Source organism: Gymnoscopelus braueri (assembly GCF_963280865.1).
Source record: "Gymnoscopelus braueri genome assembly, chromosome: 4".
In the NCBI taxonomy this organism is placed as follows: domain Eukaryota; kingdom Metazoa; phylum Chordata; class Actinopteri; order Myctophiformes; family Myctophidae; genus Gymnoscopelus; species Gymnoscopelus braueri.
The window spans coordinates 21,193,307-21,211,136 of record NC_137605.1 but is presented as its reverse complement, the minus strand read 5'-3'; the positions used below and the strand labels follow the sequence as shown (position 1 = coordinate 21,211,136).

Below are 17,830 nucleotides of genomic sequence, written 5' to 3'. Positions count from 1 at the left end.
ATAAATGCATGTCAACTCATTGAGTGTGTGTGTGTTTGTGTGTGCTTTCCTATGTCTAGCTGCTTTAGCTGCTGAAGACCTTGGCTTTGAGCAGTTTCACAGTGTTCTACAGTAAGTGAACCTCACCCTACTCTACTGTGCCCACAACTAACTCCACCCTCGACTATCTCTACCCCACCACCCATTTTGTTCGAGAACAAGAAATGCAAACATTGAGAACGGAAACATTGCTTTTTGTGGTCGACATTGTCATCACAATGTTCAGGACACAATAGTCAATATTGTGCATCTATAGTGTCACCCTGCTGACCTTTGGTCACCCATCTCCCTCATCCAATAGAGGTCTGACAACCCTGCCAATGCTCTGTATTGAGACCGAGAGCAACAGGAGAGCAGAGCAGTCCCCTCCGTGAGAATTGGCTTTCACAGTGAATCAGCCGTTTCACTCTACTGCTTTATCAAGCACCGCTGACTCAGCACTTTGACTGATTGTCTAATGAAAAACTCACTCTCTAATTCACACACTCGCACACTTTCACACGGACATGAGGCAGTCAAATGAAGCAAGGTTGTGTTTTGCCAGAAGAGTATTGGAGATTCATCAAACACGCAGAGTGTACTGTCTGCCCAGAAATGCATCAGCAGAAAGCTCTGACTCACCATCGTCTGTGTGTTTTGCTACTTTAATTATACTACTTGCTGTTGTGGCTGCTCTGGGCGTTTGACTCAAGATTTTGTGTGTTACAGGATAATGACAAAGTCACTGTTTGCATTGTGTTTTTAATGGTGTTTTGTTTTACAGACTTTGTGTTTCACTCAAATTTGGGAGAATATTTGGCTATAAAATGCTGTGCAGCTTATTGGTCAACATGAATCACAAACAAACTAAATTATTGAAGACATATACAGCTGCATACCAAAAAAGAGATCTATACTATATTGCCCAGTCTTCCACCAGTTGGGGTGGAAGAAGTGAAACGTTCCTGCCGGTTGGGGATTGTACAATGACAGTCACACATCCTTTAAGAAGGTTGATTGAAACTTCAACTATAAACAACATCTCCATGTTTCCGGTGTGTAGGATTTGTGGGTAGTGGTAGTGGACAAACGTTTTGTGATTTACATCAGGGACGGATTTTGGAAGACCCGTCCTGACATGTCACTCCATGACTGGTGGCATTCGCTGAGGTCAGAGCAGGGCTTCGTAGCATACTTGCATAATATTTAAACTGGTTAAACTTTTCAGTGCTCTGAGGCTCCCGTCGCTCATCTCTTTCTTCTTGCTTTCCCTGTAGCTCCAGATAGGAAATAAACGGGTGTCCATCACTGAAGCGAAATGCCATAGACTGTAGCGTAGGACAGACGACTTCACTGGCGGGACTTTCAATCACACATTAAGAGAAGCACAGAGAAAGCAGAAGACAGACAGTCTGTCATCTATTGTCAAGCTCAATCTTTTTTGTTTTCTTTTCAAAGCTGACATAAGGGATGTATCTGATGAATGCAGATAAATGCATGTGACTTTATTCCCACAGAAAAATTAAGAATTTTAGTGAAATGGCTATACCACTTCATGGAGTATATAACCATTTGACACTAACCTTTACCCTAACCTAGTTCTAAAGCCCACCCTCACCCCGTCTCTACATGCATGTCATGTATTTCCTCATGTGTATCGAATTGACACATTGCACTATTTGTATGTATTTTATTTTTGTGTTTATTTACTGAGAGGCATGTTGAGGTTCTCTGTGTGCCATCATGTGCTATTATACTCTACTACTATATTAATAATAAACTTTAATTTGTATTTTACCATTTACATATAATCCAGCTCAAAGTACTTTATAAGCAGCACACACTATACAGAGACCAATATAAAAAAAAACAGGTGTGTGGCACCTTACCAAGGTGCTTAAGTACCAACGCCTTAAAGATGCTATTATACAGCTTGGTTACAAATGTAAACGGCTTGTGTTCATATTTGGAAGCCTTGGTAATGTCCACAAATGTGTTGTGAGAGGCCTGCAGATTGCAGGAAGACAAGAGCAAAGGCATTGGCTAATTGAACACAAATAAAGATGTAAAATGTGTGTTTGTGTGTTACAGTAAGCGGTTGGTGCAGTCAGTGAGTGAGCTCAGAGAGGAGGTGCTGTCTCTCTACCACACCTGGAGGGGGTGCTGTGGAGTCCTTCTCCTCCTCTATTCTGTCATCCTAACCAAGGTACAACCCCCCCCCCCCAATTGGTCAATTATTTATACATTATACATTGCTATATCCCTGGATACTTATATTATATCGTGTGTGTGTGTGTGTGTGTGTGTGTGTAGGGTATAGAGAACATTAGGAATGAGATTGAGGACACAGTGGAGCCTCTTATAGATCGTCTCCATGGCCATGGCAGGTACAACAACTCTCCTTCTCACCTCACACTGTGAAGAATTATAATTGCAACGCTTTAATGCCAATTATGAAGTTTGATTAATTGAACTAGAAACACGTTAGCAAATATGTTTCACAATAGCGTTATTCCTATGTTTCTTTTCTCTACATTAGTTTGTGTCATACTCTTTTTCTGTCTGTGCCTTCAATGTGTGTGTATTTTCCAGTCAAAGCCTGGTGAATCTGCTAGTTACTGGCCATGCTGTCTCTAACGTCTGGGACGGAGATAGAGAGTGCTCTGGCATGAGTAAGTTAACCACTTGAACCCTAGAGTCCCAATTTTGCGGGGGAACATTCGCCAAAAATAGCAGATCAACTCGTTGTGAGCTTATAGATCTGCTATTTGTGGTGAAGAGCTTTGGGGTAGAGGGGGAAAAAAGAGCCCATATAAACATACATGGAGTACATAGATTTACCACACACATTCACTTGCATTTAGATGTTATATACAATATAAGGACTGCAAAATGTTATATTTCTCAATTGCCAAATGAAACTGGTAGTCATTTTATAATTGAAGAAAATCTAACTAAACACTTGTACTCTCTAGAAAAGAGTAATTTATTCAATGGCAAGCGCCTATCTCCTCTTGTAAGCTTTTGGAACAGAAAAAAATTAATCTGAAAAAGGTTGCCTACATTTATGACATCACACACATCATAAAACAGTTTCCAATAGGGGGTGCCCCGGTGGATCAATGAGTAAGGCTGTGTGTCCACTAAAGAAACAGTTAGTGTGGAAAGCCAGATGATACGAGGTTACATGCAACCGTCACATCTGTACATCACCTCGGTATCTGCAAAGATTATTCCACAAAAACTTTTGAACCCACATACACCGGCAAGTCTGTACTCTCTTGCTACGTGCTTCAGCCTTCCCTTCATAACTGCTCTGTTTGCGACTTTTTATTTTTACTCTATTTTAATGTGATCTTTCTGTTTTATTTGTATTTATTGTACAGCACCTTGTAACATTTGTTTTGGCGCTTTATATATAAATGTACCTTGTGCTGACATTTTTACTTTCGTCATTCCATTTCAAATCAGTTACCAGTTACAAGTGTTTCAGCTTTAAAAAAATTATTATGTCTATATAGTTAATATTATTATTATTTCTCACATCCCTCAAAGATAAGTATTGTATGCCAGTGTCACATTTGCAACATGCCAAAATGGCCACCAGAGGTTGCTCATATCACACAGACTAGTGTCATTTAGTTGTAGGCAGCTGTCATATTGCTGTGGTAAAGTCCTATACAAGGAAGTGTGTTCAGGTTTTCTATAATCCATAATATAACCTTGATGGAAAACAAATTCAATGTACAGTTTTTCACTGTTACACTTATTTTCCATTCTCTCTCCTTTCTGTGTGTTTGTGTGTGCTTGCGTGTGTGTCAGTGTTGCACGGGATCCATAAACAGGCTTCAGTGGGTTTCCTCACTCTCATGGAGTCTCTACGTTATTGTAAGGTATGTACACCCATGCGTGCGCGACTGCGCGTACACACACACACACACGCACAAGTTAACACACAACCACACATGGATTGCATGTACATACGGATGTGCACACTATACTGTACATAACTGTACACACACATTACACAGTACATTACCCACATGCATGCACACATATGATACTGTACATATAGATAATCACACACACACACACACACACACACACACACACACACACACACACACACACACACACAGAAAAGAGAGTCTCTGAGGACACATAGTTTTAGTGAAAAGTGATAACCATTATGAGTAACTGGTGTGTTACATTCTTGTTTATTGGTAAAGAGTGAGTTGACATTTAGATAGACCCTCTAAAGCTGTGGGACAGCTACAAACACAAATAAACATCACTTTTCTCACACAACACTGACATACTGTACATATTCACATATGTATGTCTCTCACACAAACTGTATTGCACACTCACTAACACAAAACGCATATGCACAACTAACTCTCAAAGTCTGTGTGTGCGCGTGCATCATGTGTGCGTGTAGCTGTGTGCACAGTGAGAAACCAGGCCACAGCCACAGCTCCCATGTGAAAATATGTGTTTTGAGGAACGATCTCGGCTGACCACACACACCCCGAAACACAAATCTACACTCCTGTCACCCTCATCACTCCATCCCCTCCCACATCTCTCTCTCTCTCTCCGTCCCCCCCACCCCTCTGGTCTCTCTCTCTCTCTCTCTCGCTCTCTCGCTCTCTCTCTCTTCCTTCCCTCCCCTCTGGTGAACATGGGTGTGTACAGGTAATGACTCAGCCAAAGTAGAATGCAGGAGAGATGGTCAAAGTATGCACAATGTGACATTTTGGACCACAAATCACTCTGACCTTTTTTTTTGTCCCTGTGGGGTAGCCGACTAGCCGTTGCCAAAATAAGCCTCGACACAGAGAGCATGCCGAGTCTGGGGCCTGGAACACAGTAATGCAGTGAACAAACAGACCAAAACTAACGGATCTAATAGAGTTAATAGAGAGGAGATGGTTGAGTTAGATATCCTGTAGAATTAGATGGTGACACAGATCAAACCAGGACAGAGGTTTGTCGGTGTGCGTTTGTGTGTTGGATTTTAATGTCTGCTGCGTGAGGATATTGTTGCACTGTGATGTGTTGTTTATGGTGTTGCTACAGTCGATGAATACTGGCTGTATGTTTGACAGAACAGCTCCCACTGGCGGTTCTCATATAGTCTGTCGTACGGCAGGGTCGCGCTGCCGCACTGACAATAGCCGATCTACAAGCTCACATCGCGATGGGAAGCTTTGTTAGCTTGTAGATGATCTATTTATGTCATGCGACAACCATGTAGTATCTCTAATTAGTTGCTTCTACAGACTTGCTGCCATGTTTGCGAGGTGAGACATAGTATTTCTCGGCATCTCCGTTTTTTGTAATTGAAACGGTGAACAGAGAGAGGTGGATGGCTTGCAGCAAAGGGCCCCGGGTTTGACTCGAACCATGGCCAGCTGCTTATTTAGCCTATGTTGTATGCATGCTTACTCGGTGAGCCACTCGCCCAAATGTATATCTTGGTATAACTTTAAGCACTGACGGTAGTGGTCTATATATCGGCATATTCCAATTTAAGTGCTTCTCAAAGGTGGAAAAGCACTGGCAACTGCATACAGCTATTGTGGTACTCCTAAATGCTTTACTAGGATATACAGTATTTCCCATAGTAGAGAGGTCCATTTATTGGGCAAAACTGCTGTAATGAAGAAATATTACAAACCCCTTTCTCAAGTAATTTCCATCTCTGAAAAATACAATTAAATCACGCAGCAGAAAGTAAAAATAAAAACTGACTTCAAGTACAGCAGAAAAAAAGCAACCTCTATCGGTCAGCACGCTTTGGTCAAAACTCAAAAGCCAAATGGTAAGGCAAGTTCATTGCATCTACCTTCTATACCGTTTATTATACCGTCGGCCCGTCCACTGCTACGTGAGGTACAGAGTCTTCTTGATTGTTCCAAGGTGAATATGGCAGCTGTGGTTTCACTGCATGTCAGTCACGATTCATCACAACCACCTCGCAACTATAAACCCCATGTTGAGATAGTGAGGAAGATGTATTGAAATCTGCTGGTCCCCACAGCTGTTATGTCACATCAAGTGTGCGGATGGAAATTGCTCAGATATTGATGTTTAGTTAAAATTGACCACAGAAACCAGAGACCAGCCTCTGTTTGTCTTCAAACAATGATTGTTCTGATGGATGATCAGATCAGAACTGCTGGGAATTGGATGTGTGTGTGTGGGGGGGGGGGGGACTTGGGCTGTGTTTTCTACAGAGTCCAGATTGGTTTTTCTGTTCATAAAGTGTGTTTTGGAGAAAAGCAACCGGTGATGACAAATGAGTAGCTTCATATGAGCTGGATGCATTGAATACATTCAGAACTGCTCACAATCTTTATGTTTAACATGATGCTGTCCCTCTTCTGCCTGTAGGAATCTATTGATTGGCGTTATCCTATAAGAATCTATTGATTGGCGTTCTCCTATGAACACATCCTGTATTCAACAACAGACACACTCAAAGCATGTTAGAGTGCTAAATGATTATCTTCTCAGAGATTGATTGATTGATTGAATACTTTATTAACAGTTTGCAAAGACAAGCACAGGGAAGTACAGTTCAATATTCAATATATATCAATACTGTTAAGAGGATTTTAAACCCAAGAAATCACTATGGCTTGTTTCCATTGGGGTCCTTTATACTCAATTCATCAAAACATTTAATGACAAAATATAATTTAATACAAATATACACTACTATGCAAAAACATCATATAATGGTGGGTGGAAATTTTAAATTGAAAAAAAAAAATGTCGGCTTTGACTTTTTACAGAGGCCAGTTCACAAACCTCTAAACCAGACGTATTGAACAAATTGATCTGCAATAACTTGGTAACTAAGTTAACTCATTTACTGCCAATAACGCATATATGCGTTCTATTGAATACATCACTTGCCTGCCAATAACGCATAAATGCGTTCTATTGGAAAAAAAAAAAAAAACTTAACTTTAAAACTTAAAAATTCTGTATCTCGGCTCCTGAGTACTTTTTGTTTTTCAATTAAAAATCTCTGGCAGCCAACAGCTAAAAATCTGAAATAACTCTGGCAGCTAGTGAGTTAAGAGACATATTGATGGAGCAATTTTATTATTTGGGTGTTTAGAAACTAGGCGTGTTAAGTTGAAACTCACGATTTTGACTACATAAATTCGTTTTCTTTTGTGTGGCATGTGGGTCTCTTCGGTAGAGCAGGTCTCTTCTGCCTTTAGAAACATGGTAATGTTCTGCTGAAACTCAGCTCAACTTTAAACACATACTCTAGTCTAGTGATTGATAGTGAAAACTGGTGGGAATTGGACATTTCATCTTCTGCACATTCTTGTGTGTGTGTGTGTGTGTGTGTGTGTGTTCGTGTTCGTGTTCTAGGTCGGTGCGTTCCTGAAGTCTCCAAAGTTCCCTATTTGGATTCTTGGCAGTGAGACTCATCTTTCAGTGTTCTTCGCCAAGGTAAGTTCAACTCACCCATACACGCGCACACACACACAGATACACTGTTAACATACACGCACACACAAAGACATACAGTGTGTAATGTTAGCAGCAGGTTAGGAATGTGTCTTAGCAGTGGTTTGGTCATATATGGATGCCTAAATTTGTTTCTTGGCTTTTCAACTGTGCACACACACACACACACACACACACACACACACTCTCACACTCACACTCAGTGGTCTGTCTGTGTCTCCGTCCGGCTGTCTAAAGCCTTATTTATACTTTGTCGCACAATGGTGTCACTCAACAAAAAGAACAGATTTCGGACACTTTCACATTGTTTTCAATGTGTGACTGAAGTATAAATTAGGCTTGCTTTACTCTTTACATGTTATGTCTGTCGGCTTGCGAAAACCGAACTAGTTTTCTGTGGATGAAATTGTTGTATTCGATGCGGTGCTTAACTTTAGACCCCGGCCACTGTATAGAGGGCTGGAGCAGTGATTTTACTCAAATCTCTGTTTACATCACCCTCCAACATGATGTGACATAATTTGCCTCAAGATTCCACCATTTCTTTTTTTTTTAAGATTTATTTTGGGTATTTTTTATGCCTTTATTGATAGGATAGTAGGTTGACAGGAAATGGGGAGAGAGGGGGAGTGACATGCAGCAAAGGCTGACGGGATCAGGACTCGAACCCGCGATGTGCTGTCAGGCAACTTTAGAGCCTAGGTGCCAGAGAGCCAGATTTCACCATTTCTGGTGACAAAGTGTGTGCTCAAGCTCTCCATGAAATAATTGCCATCTGGTTATGTTTGTAGTCCCTGAGAGAGGGATTATAGAGTTTTTCGTACCGCCTAACCTCCTCAGCCAGCCTTTCATCTAAACATGTCCATGATACATTGCCGGCGGTTTACGTAAATATAAGAATATATTGATGTCTCTGGGGTAGTGTTCAGCTAGTTTAAAAATCTTGGAGATGCCAAAACGAACTTCGGCAAAGCAGTGTGTTAGTTGTTTTCTCCGCAATTACGTCATGTTGTTCTTTTTGCAGGCTTTACTCTCTCTCTCCCTCCGCTACTGTCTGTCTCTCTGTCTCTACATCACTGGTTCTCAATGTGGGGTCTGGGGACGCCCAGAGGTCCTTGAGGAACAATGTAACCACTTAAGCCTAATTGAATTTTTCCGCGATTAGAAAATAGCGATCTGCAAGCTCTCAACGGGTTTTATCGCGGGCGTATACTGTAGGTGGGCTATTTTCGTAAGATGTTGACAAATCTTCACTTATGGGGTCCCTGGCACCAAATCTTTTTAAAATGGGGGTCCGCGGCCAAATATACATAATAATTTGGGTGTCCTTGACATGAAAATGTTTGGGTGTCCTTGACATGAACATGTTTGGGTGTCCTTGACATGAAAATGTTTGAGAACCAGTGCTCTACCTGACCTGTCCCTGGCTCCACATGTGATCGGTTTCACTGTCTCGTTCTTATAAGTAAGAGAGCCGAGAGAATCCAGGACACACACACACATTCCCATAACAAAGGGATCAGATGATTCGTACCTCTGCCCTGGGACTCAAGGTTTCTCTCAAGTTAAAACAACAGAGCTGACCTCACTTAGTGTGATCATACTACACCTCGTCACATCTGTGTGTGTGTGTGTGTGTGTGTGTGTGTGTGTGTGTGTGTGTGTGTGTGTGTGTGTGTGTGTGTGTGCATGCAAACAGACACACTTGCATCATGTATTGCTGTGTACGCATGTGCTTGAATTGTGTTTCAGTATCAATTTCTGTATTTGGTGTGTGCATCCATACACTTATCTACAGCATATCTATGTTTGTGTGCACGTGCGTGTGTGTGAGAATCTGTGCCAGTATCTGTGTCTGTGTGTGTGCGCATGCACCCTGGAACCCACACAATTTGTTTATCACATCTATCGGTACGTATGTAACTCTATACAGCTCTGCAGGCCGCATATTGATAATCACCCGCTTTAGGCGGAGCCAATCGATTCTCCTTCCCAATAGAGCAGAATGCAGCATGACACAGCCACCACCGTCATCATCATGTCCAGCGCTGAGCCACACCCTGGCTGCTACCTTGATTACAGCACTATTCCATACACATGATAGCACATCATTCATTCACTCACTGATGACTTACAGCTATTACTATACAGCTCCTCTGGCCATGGTGACATGTTCATACACACACTCTGTCACACACACACACACACACACACTCATCTGCACACTCGCATTCCTGAGAGAGGGAACCTGATCCTGATTAGCATTTGCGTGTGTGTTTGTGTAGTGTGTGCGGGTGCGTGTGCCGTGTGCGTGTTTCTGTGTGTGTGCACGCTGCAGTGCCCTCAGGTGCATGGTTTCCTGTAGGGAATGTGATCCCAGAGTTCCCATCTGGATCCGTTTGTCCCGCTGGAGAACAGGGAACACACACACACACATACACACACACACACACAGCTGACGCTAGTCTGATTATAGACAGAGAGCAACAAATCCTTGCCTCTGCTTTGTTGTGCTGCAGACCAGAGGTTTCATTATGGTGAGGTTAACCCATTCAAACCGGGAACGCATCTGTCATTTTTAGATTTCTTTGGGCTATTCAAAAATAGCAGATATGCAAGCTCATAGATCTGCTATTTTTGAAAATTTGTTAAAATGTGTGCAAATCTTTGAATATATATATTTTTTTTCAAGGCAATTTTAACTCAAATCTTTGCTTCTGGGGGTCCCTGGAACAAAATATTTTGAGATGGGGGTCCGTGCCCAAATACATATAATTTTGGGGGTCCTTGACATGAAAAGGTTTTGAGCACCACTGATATTATAACAACATAAGTTTTTTCAAAAAACTGTTAGGATTTAGAAGACATTTGTAGAATCCCCAGAAGCAAAGATTTGAGTTACAAATGTTCGCTTTAAAAATATATATTCAAAGATTTGCACACATTTTCACGATAAAAAAAAAAAAAGAGGCAGATCTAGAAGTTCATAGCGCGGCACTCGGTGCCACGCTATGAGCTTGTATATCTGCTATTTTTTAATAGCCCAAAGAAATCTAAAAATGACACACAGATGCGTTCCCGGTCTCTATGGGTTAAAGGGACATCCACAGGACGAGGACACTCTGCTGCTAGAGCTGAGGCACATTAAAGGCTGTCGCTCTACCCTTTTAGCTTACCGTAACTGTTGTTTGACACTTTTTCAGCTGTCAAAGGGTCGATGGAGTATAATCTAGCCTTCAGTTGCAGTAATACGTTAACCTAATATTAGCAGGCTGATGTAATTTATTTAATATTGTACATTCCTACATGCTATCGTATCGTATTTGCAGAAACGGATAAAAGCCTTGCTTAAACGGGTATTTCGCTTGAAAACACTTCTGGGGTCATTTTACTGTCTACTCTGGCTTTTGTGTGCACCACACACAGTTGCTTGATTCAATATGTTGATATTCATTTTATCAGACACGCCCCCTCCTATATAAACCTATTAAACTTAAAAATCCATTTTAACCATGTTATGCAAACACGCGTACCTGGTTCTGGTGACTGATATTGTCCTTCTAATGCATGAGGGGGCCATGTTTTTGATTTTATTCTATAGCACAATATCAGTCACCAGAACCGTGTACATGTGTTTTCAATGAGTCTAACATGGTTCAAATTGAGTTTCAAGTTCAATGGGTTTATATAGATTGGGAGCGTGTCTGATAAAATCAATAGCAAATATCTAAATATTGAATCAAGCAAATTAAAAACTGACTGGGGTGCACTGCACATAAAGGCCAGAATAAATGTTAAAATGACCCCCCCCCCCCCCCGTGTTTTAAAGTGAAATACCCCTTTGAAATGAATAATCAAACACCAGTTTGTTTGATATTCCCTGTAGTGAACAATGAAAAAAACATGATATGGGACATTGGGCATTACTGCAATAACTGCGATGCCCCATCAACATGCCAACTGCAAGGGGTGGAAACTGCAAAGACAACGCACCAACCGCAGTATCGCATGTATCTACCAAATAGTGTAGCCTAAACAATTTGTTACATTTGTTTTGAATCATAGTTTTTTTGGGAGGGATAAATAGAAGACCAGTGTGTCCCCTATATGCATTCAGCAGCGGTGCCCTTCTCCTCCGGAGTGAGAGGAGAGCTTTGATCTCACTGTGATGCAGTCACATTACTAACGTCAGCAATGCATTCATCCAAAATCAACTGTAAGTTGGTTTTGCCGAAACATGTGTTAATATTACTGTATGTATGTGAATGTTCTCCGTTTACATCGGACGTCCATGGGAGTGTCGTAATTCTCAATAGCTCTGGGGCTCCATCTATTTGCGCTACTGCCCGGTACCGCTTCATGTTCAGTTTACAGTTTAGGCATTTAGCAGACGCTCTTAATCCATTTAGACCTGAGGCCGATTCTAAAAACGCCTTCTAAATCCTGACCTAAGTTTTCTGAAAAACTTCAAATATTTATTCAAAAATTACAAAAAATTTATGTTGCTATATACTGTACATAGCAACAGGGGTTCCCGTCTTGAAAGGTATAGTTACAAATAGGGGTTCCCGCCCAAAATGGGTTAATCCAGAGCGATTTACAGTAAGCAAGGACACACGATAATACATCAATAATACATCAAATGCATAGAAATAGTAATCTAATAATAAAGTAAACCAGTAGTCTAATAACTAATGCACACATAAACCAAGAACCTATCATCAGCCTGTACATTGAAACTATGCACACTATAGGATGCCTGGCAGGTCAATTACTTTGACATCTCAGCATGACAGGTGTCGCGGAATCACGGTGGCCCCATTGACCGCCTCCACGCAGAACACCGAGTATGGCCAATACCGAGGCTTCTATCTTTTTGTGTGAGAGATCATTTTGGATCATGCCAATGTTTCCTTGCACATTCCAATCGAATGATTACGTTTGGTAATACTCCATCGCGCAACGGTGTTGCTTTCTTGACAAAACAAACGTATGGAACTTGATATGCTGAGATGATCAGGTAAGCGCAAAGTTATTGCTCGACAAGAATATGAAGCGAATAATGTCTTCAACCTGAAATAGCCGATCTATAAGCTGGTGAGTTTGTAGATCAGCTATTTTCAAAAAGATATCTTGTAAAAAATTGAGCTTGAGAAGATGTTTAATATTTTTGAAAACACAAACCTTGTATGGGGATCCCTGGCACAAAATCCTAGTAAAATATAGCCTTTTTTTGTTTCCTACATTTAAAAGATATTATTTCAAAAGATTTAAAAAAGTTTAAACAAACAAATCACAACTTTTCATCAATTAAAACCTTTTTTTTTTTCAAAAGAATTTCATAAATAAAATCAAAATCTAAAACCTTTCCATAAATTAAGTAACATTTAAAAACCCAATTAAGTAGAGAAAATAGTAGATCTACAAGCTCGCGGCGCGAAGTGACACGTTGTGAGCTTGTTGATCTGCTATTTTCACCAGTTTGGGTCCCGGTCAAATGTCTAATTTGTCTTTTGGGTCTTGAGCTAAAAAGTTTGGGAACCACTGCACTAGAGAACCTCTCTAAGTTTAGCTCCAGTTCTCAGCACACAGCAGCATTTCCCAGACTCTAAACTCTTAGAAAAGCTTATGTAGCTTTTAGTAGCAGATATGGATCCATTCCCTTACAAAAGGCACTGAACCTGATCCCCGTCTGTGATGTGACAGCGGCTCCTTGTGTCGCCCCCCAGAGACCACTGTCTAATCCCCCCCCCACTCCCCTGAGACCCCAGTCAGTGTGACCCAGGCTTTCAGACCATCAGCCTAACTGCATTACAGGGCTTTATCTAATCTACCTGCAGAAAGGACAGCCCCCTCTCTGCTGTCTGTTTTACTAATGTATTTGTGTGTGTGTGTGTGTGTGTGTGTGTGAGAGAGAGAGAGAGAGAGTAGGTGTGTGTGTGTGTGTGTGTGTGTGCGTGTGTGACCAAACGTTCTCACAAGTATAGTAGAATTTGAGGAATAGACGTTGTGAGGACCATTTTCCTGGTCTTCGCAAGAAAATTTGTTTTATTGTTGATTTTTTTTTGTTTACAATTAGAAAAAGATTCAGGTTAGGATTAGACATTTAGAGGTTAGGTTTAGGGGTCGGGTTGTAGATTTTTCCCATTTTATACTTAGTTGTGTGGCGATGGCACACGCCGTAAAATGGCCGATCTACAAGCTCTGTGAGCTTGTAGATCTGCTATTTTTCGGCTTTAGACTTGCGGTTAAAGATGCCCCAAAGAAATCATAAATCAATCATAAAATCGGCTTCCTAAAATGTTGATGTCCTCACAAGTATAGTAATACAAACGTGTGTGTGTGTGTGTGTGTGTGTGTGTAATGGCACGTAATGGGATCTGTTTTTGGACAAGTGTTTCTCAAGAGACAGCGGAGGAGGGACAGAGGGATAGAAAAGGACCGAGAGAGACAGGAAGAGCGGAACAGAGATGGGGGAGAAGCTGTATATGATGGATGAGATGTGTCTTGGGGTCAGGGTTGGCCCAGTATATGTATTATAATACTGGTCTTACCTTTAAAGAGCTGCCTACCCATTTTAAAACCTTTACATTACAGTGGGGCTCTTTGAAGTGGATGCTGGAACACTTTATCCACACGTTATGAATATGAATATGAATAACATGGTAATTTCAACGTTATTTTCAATATGAACAATATTACGGTAATGTCATAGTCATGCATTAATTGATTTTCTTTAACAAATTGCAAACGGTACAGCAACAACAATTACTCAAGCAATACTAAAAGGATAACACAACCTACCTAATACTAAAAGGATAACAACAAAGGGCTTGTTTCCATTGTGGTCCTATGTATTCAATTCATAATCAGGACATACAAGACATACAATACAAATCATGATCAGTGGTGTTGTGCCCGTGGGCGTCTCTCAATTTGGTGAAGTACTTTAACATACTGTACATGGGCACTGATCCCCTGAGTATATTGAAGACGAGGCCCTTGTTGGACAGTTTGAATTCCTCCTGTGTCTCTCTCTCTCAGCCAAAAGACAAAACTGGTGATTGGGGCTCATGCAGGTTATTCTGACCTGTGCACTTTAGGCGCTTTCCATACGAGCATCTGCTAAACACCTACATTGTAAATTGTGAAGTACTCTATCTGTCCGTCCAAGAGGACCCAGAGAGGTTTAGTCCACCAGCACATTTACAGTATGTTAAACGGTCAAATTCTACACAGTGTTCATTTATCCATTTGTAACGTTCGAGTGTATAAATGTTACCAAATCCGTTTTTTTTTTTGGTACCCTCTCAGTTAAATTAACACTTTTTCTGTGATTTTACTGTGTAGCATACGTAGCATTTCAGCTTCCCGCCTTAACACACACACCTCATCGCTCCCTCCTGGGACAGGAAGAGAGGGAGGTTGAGAGGAAATACAGGGGATGGAGAGCGGAGGAAGGAAGGATGCGACAGTCACCGAGGGAGGTGAAGAGTCTCTTCTCTCCTCCCATGACTTGTTTCATCCTCTTCTGTCATCCTTCTCTCTCTCTCCCTCTCTCTTGCTCTCTCTCTCTCTCCCCATCACTGTGATGAGATTCACAGGCCTCATCTCAGCCTCTCCAGAGAGAGAGGGGGGGGGGGGGGGGGGGGTGTGTGTGTGTGTGTGTGTGTGTGTGTGTGTGTGTGTGTGTGTGTGTGTGTGTGTGTGTGTGTGTGTGTGTGTGTGTGTGTGTGTGTGTGTGTGTGTGTGTGTGTGTGTGTGTGTGTGTGTGTGTGTGTGTGTGTGTGTGTGTGTGTGCGTGCGTGCGTGCGCAGTAGCACTGTTGTAGGTGTGTGTTGTGGGTCAGCGATTCGTTGTGTGTAACAGCAATCGGCCTCTCTGGTCCTCAGCATCCCTCAAGACACACACACACACACACACACACACACAGAAAGGCATACACACGTTACGTATACATGGAAAGGCATTCACACAGAGTTGCACAAAGACACACACAAGTTGTTTTTGGCTAGCTTCTGAGTAATTACTCATTTCAACCCTCTGTCCCTCCATCTGTCTGTACTGTTCAGCCTGCTCTTGATAAGATGGCGTGTAACACACACACACACACACACACACACACACACACACACACACACACACACACACACACACACACACACACACACACACACACACACACACACACACACACACACACACACACACACACACACACACACACACACACACACACACACACAGAGAGAGAGAGAGGGCTTACTTGTGCAGGGCTGCATAGTTACGCATTCATACAGTATATCTCCTGTCCAGTCAGGTTGTTTTCTGGTTGGAACTGAAGTACCTTACATTTGACTTTGATATGGGACTTTTTAATTTATTCTCCAGTTAGTATGATAATCTATGGGTGGAGGTATATAATGCATATGTATGAACAATGCAACAAATTCAATAAGGATGCATTTGAAACGCAGAAGATGGTCTGGTTTACTTCATAGTACAGGCCTCAAGGCCTGCTTCTTTGAAAAGAGAAAACATAAGCTCACATCAGACAGTCTGGGACGGGCTTCTGCAGGTTATCGTGCGTGTGTGTGTCTGTGTGTGTGTGTGTGCGTGTGTGCGCGTGCTCAGTAATAGAAATGTAGGCTGGCCCACATTACCTGATGTCCCACACCAGCACAGTTCATCCTGCCCTGCTTCTCATTGTTCAGCCGTACATTAGGACTCATTAATAATATGTGACAGGTCAAACCTGGGCCATTGTAAGTAACAGGATGAAAGGCCTGTGTGTGGGTGTCTGTGTGTATACAGTATGTACGTGTCTGTGTCAGTGAATGCTTGTGTGTTATAGAGACACAACATGAGATGGCTCTCAGTAAATTGTGTGCATGTGTACTGTCCCCCTATGTTGCATTGTGGTCCCTGTCACTGTACTGTACTGTGTTGTTTTGGCGTACTGCGTTTATAGCCTTGTTAGTGCCAGGGCTCTAAGGATGGCCCTGTCTGTCTGTCTGTCCGCCCGTCCACCACTTTAGTCCCAAGCAAGATGTCTCAATAACTAGGTCCTTGGCATCTTTCCATGCCAAGGACTCCCAAACAGCCATACTGTAGCTCTGTTGTGTTCTGTGTGACACTGCGTTGGGTTGTGTTCTGTGTGACACTGCGTTGGGTTGTGTGCTGCTGTGTCCCTGTGTTGTGTTGTGTTGTGTTGTGTTGTACGTTCCCAGGCTGCTGTGATTGTTTTGTATTGTCTCCCCTCCATTCTCTGTTCAGTCTCTGCCCTTCTCATCTATGACAGCAACATTAATCACCTGCCCACACTGTCTGTCACACCTGCAACACACACACACACACACACACACACACACACACACACACACACACACACACACACACACACACACACAGACACTACACAGTGCTCTGTAACCAGAGATAAGTCCCCTTCTCTCACTGTATCTGTGTGTGGAGGCAGACACGGTTGGGTGAACATTTTATCACCAACCTACTGTACTTACACACACACATTCCCTTTGTAGTCTTTTGGGATGCAGTTGAGGTTAGGTGAACGTTTTATTAGTCTATCTCTGACTCTCCCGTTCTTGCACAGCAGATGTTCTATTCTGTTTGACCCTACTATGTGTAAAATCTGACGAGGCAAATCATTAATATTATACTGATGTGTAATGTGACATCATATACTTTTATTGGCAAGAACATTGTCTTGTAAAATGAAAACAGTGCATGGTCATCTGTCCACCCCATTATCTAATGGCCTGTATATTTTATATTGGTACCTCTGTGTCAACCACTATTTTATATTGGTACCTCTGTGTCAACCACTATATTTTATATTGGTACCTCTGTGTCAACCACTATATTTTATGTATGTACATCTCTATCAACCAGAATATTACATATTGTGCTGTGCTACTTTCATGGCTGTAGGAACAACTGCCACTGCATAAATCACTATTATTATTATTATTAGGGTATGCCTTCTGGCAGAGATTTACGCTCTATTGAGCACACCTTTCTAGTGCCACATCTGTATCAACCAGTATATTTTATATTGGTACTGTACATCTGTATCAGCCAGTGTAGGCCTATTTTATATTGGTACTGTAAATGTGGGTCTGTCAATCATATGTTCTATAATGGTACGGCATAATATTTATCATTAATTGGCTCTTACTATATGCAGGTTGGCATTAACACAAAAAGTCCTGCAGGTTGGCATTAACACAAAAAGTCCTGCAGGTTGGCATTAACACAAAAAGTCCTACATTTAACTATTAGTGGTTCCCAAACG

The 17,830-nt window shown here is 41.8% G+C and overlaps 1 protein-coding gene across 1 annotated transcript in view; it reads left to right on the top strand.

The window, feature by feature from the left end:
• Positions 1 to 17,830, top strand: part of mindy3 (MINDY lysine 48 deubiquitinase 3) — a 53,329-nt gene that overhangs the window by 3,663 nt on the left and 31,836 nt on the right. Inside the window, exons 5-10 of the mRNA XM_080426314.1 lie at positions 60 to 111; positions 2,110 to 2,224; positions 2,332 to 2,405; positions 2,611 to 2,690; positions 3,841 to 3,911; positions 7,417 to 7,497. Of these exons, the coding sequence (XP_080282440.1) occupies positions 60 to 111; positions 2,110 to 2,224; positions 2,332 to 2,405; positions 2,611 to 2,690; positions 3,841 to 3,911; positions 7,417 to 7,497 (473 nt within the window). The remainder of the gene's footprint in view (positions 1 to 59; positions 112 to 2,109; positions 2,225 to 2,331; positions 2,406 to 2,610; positions 2,691 to 3,840; positions 3,912 to 7,416; positions 7,498 to 17,830) is intronic.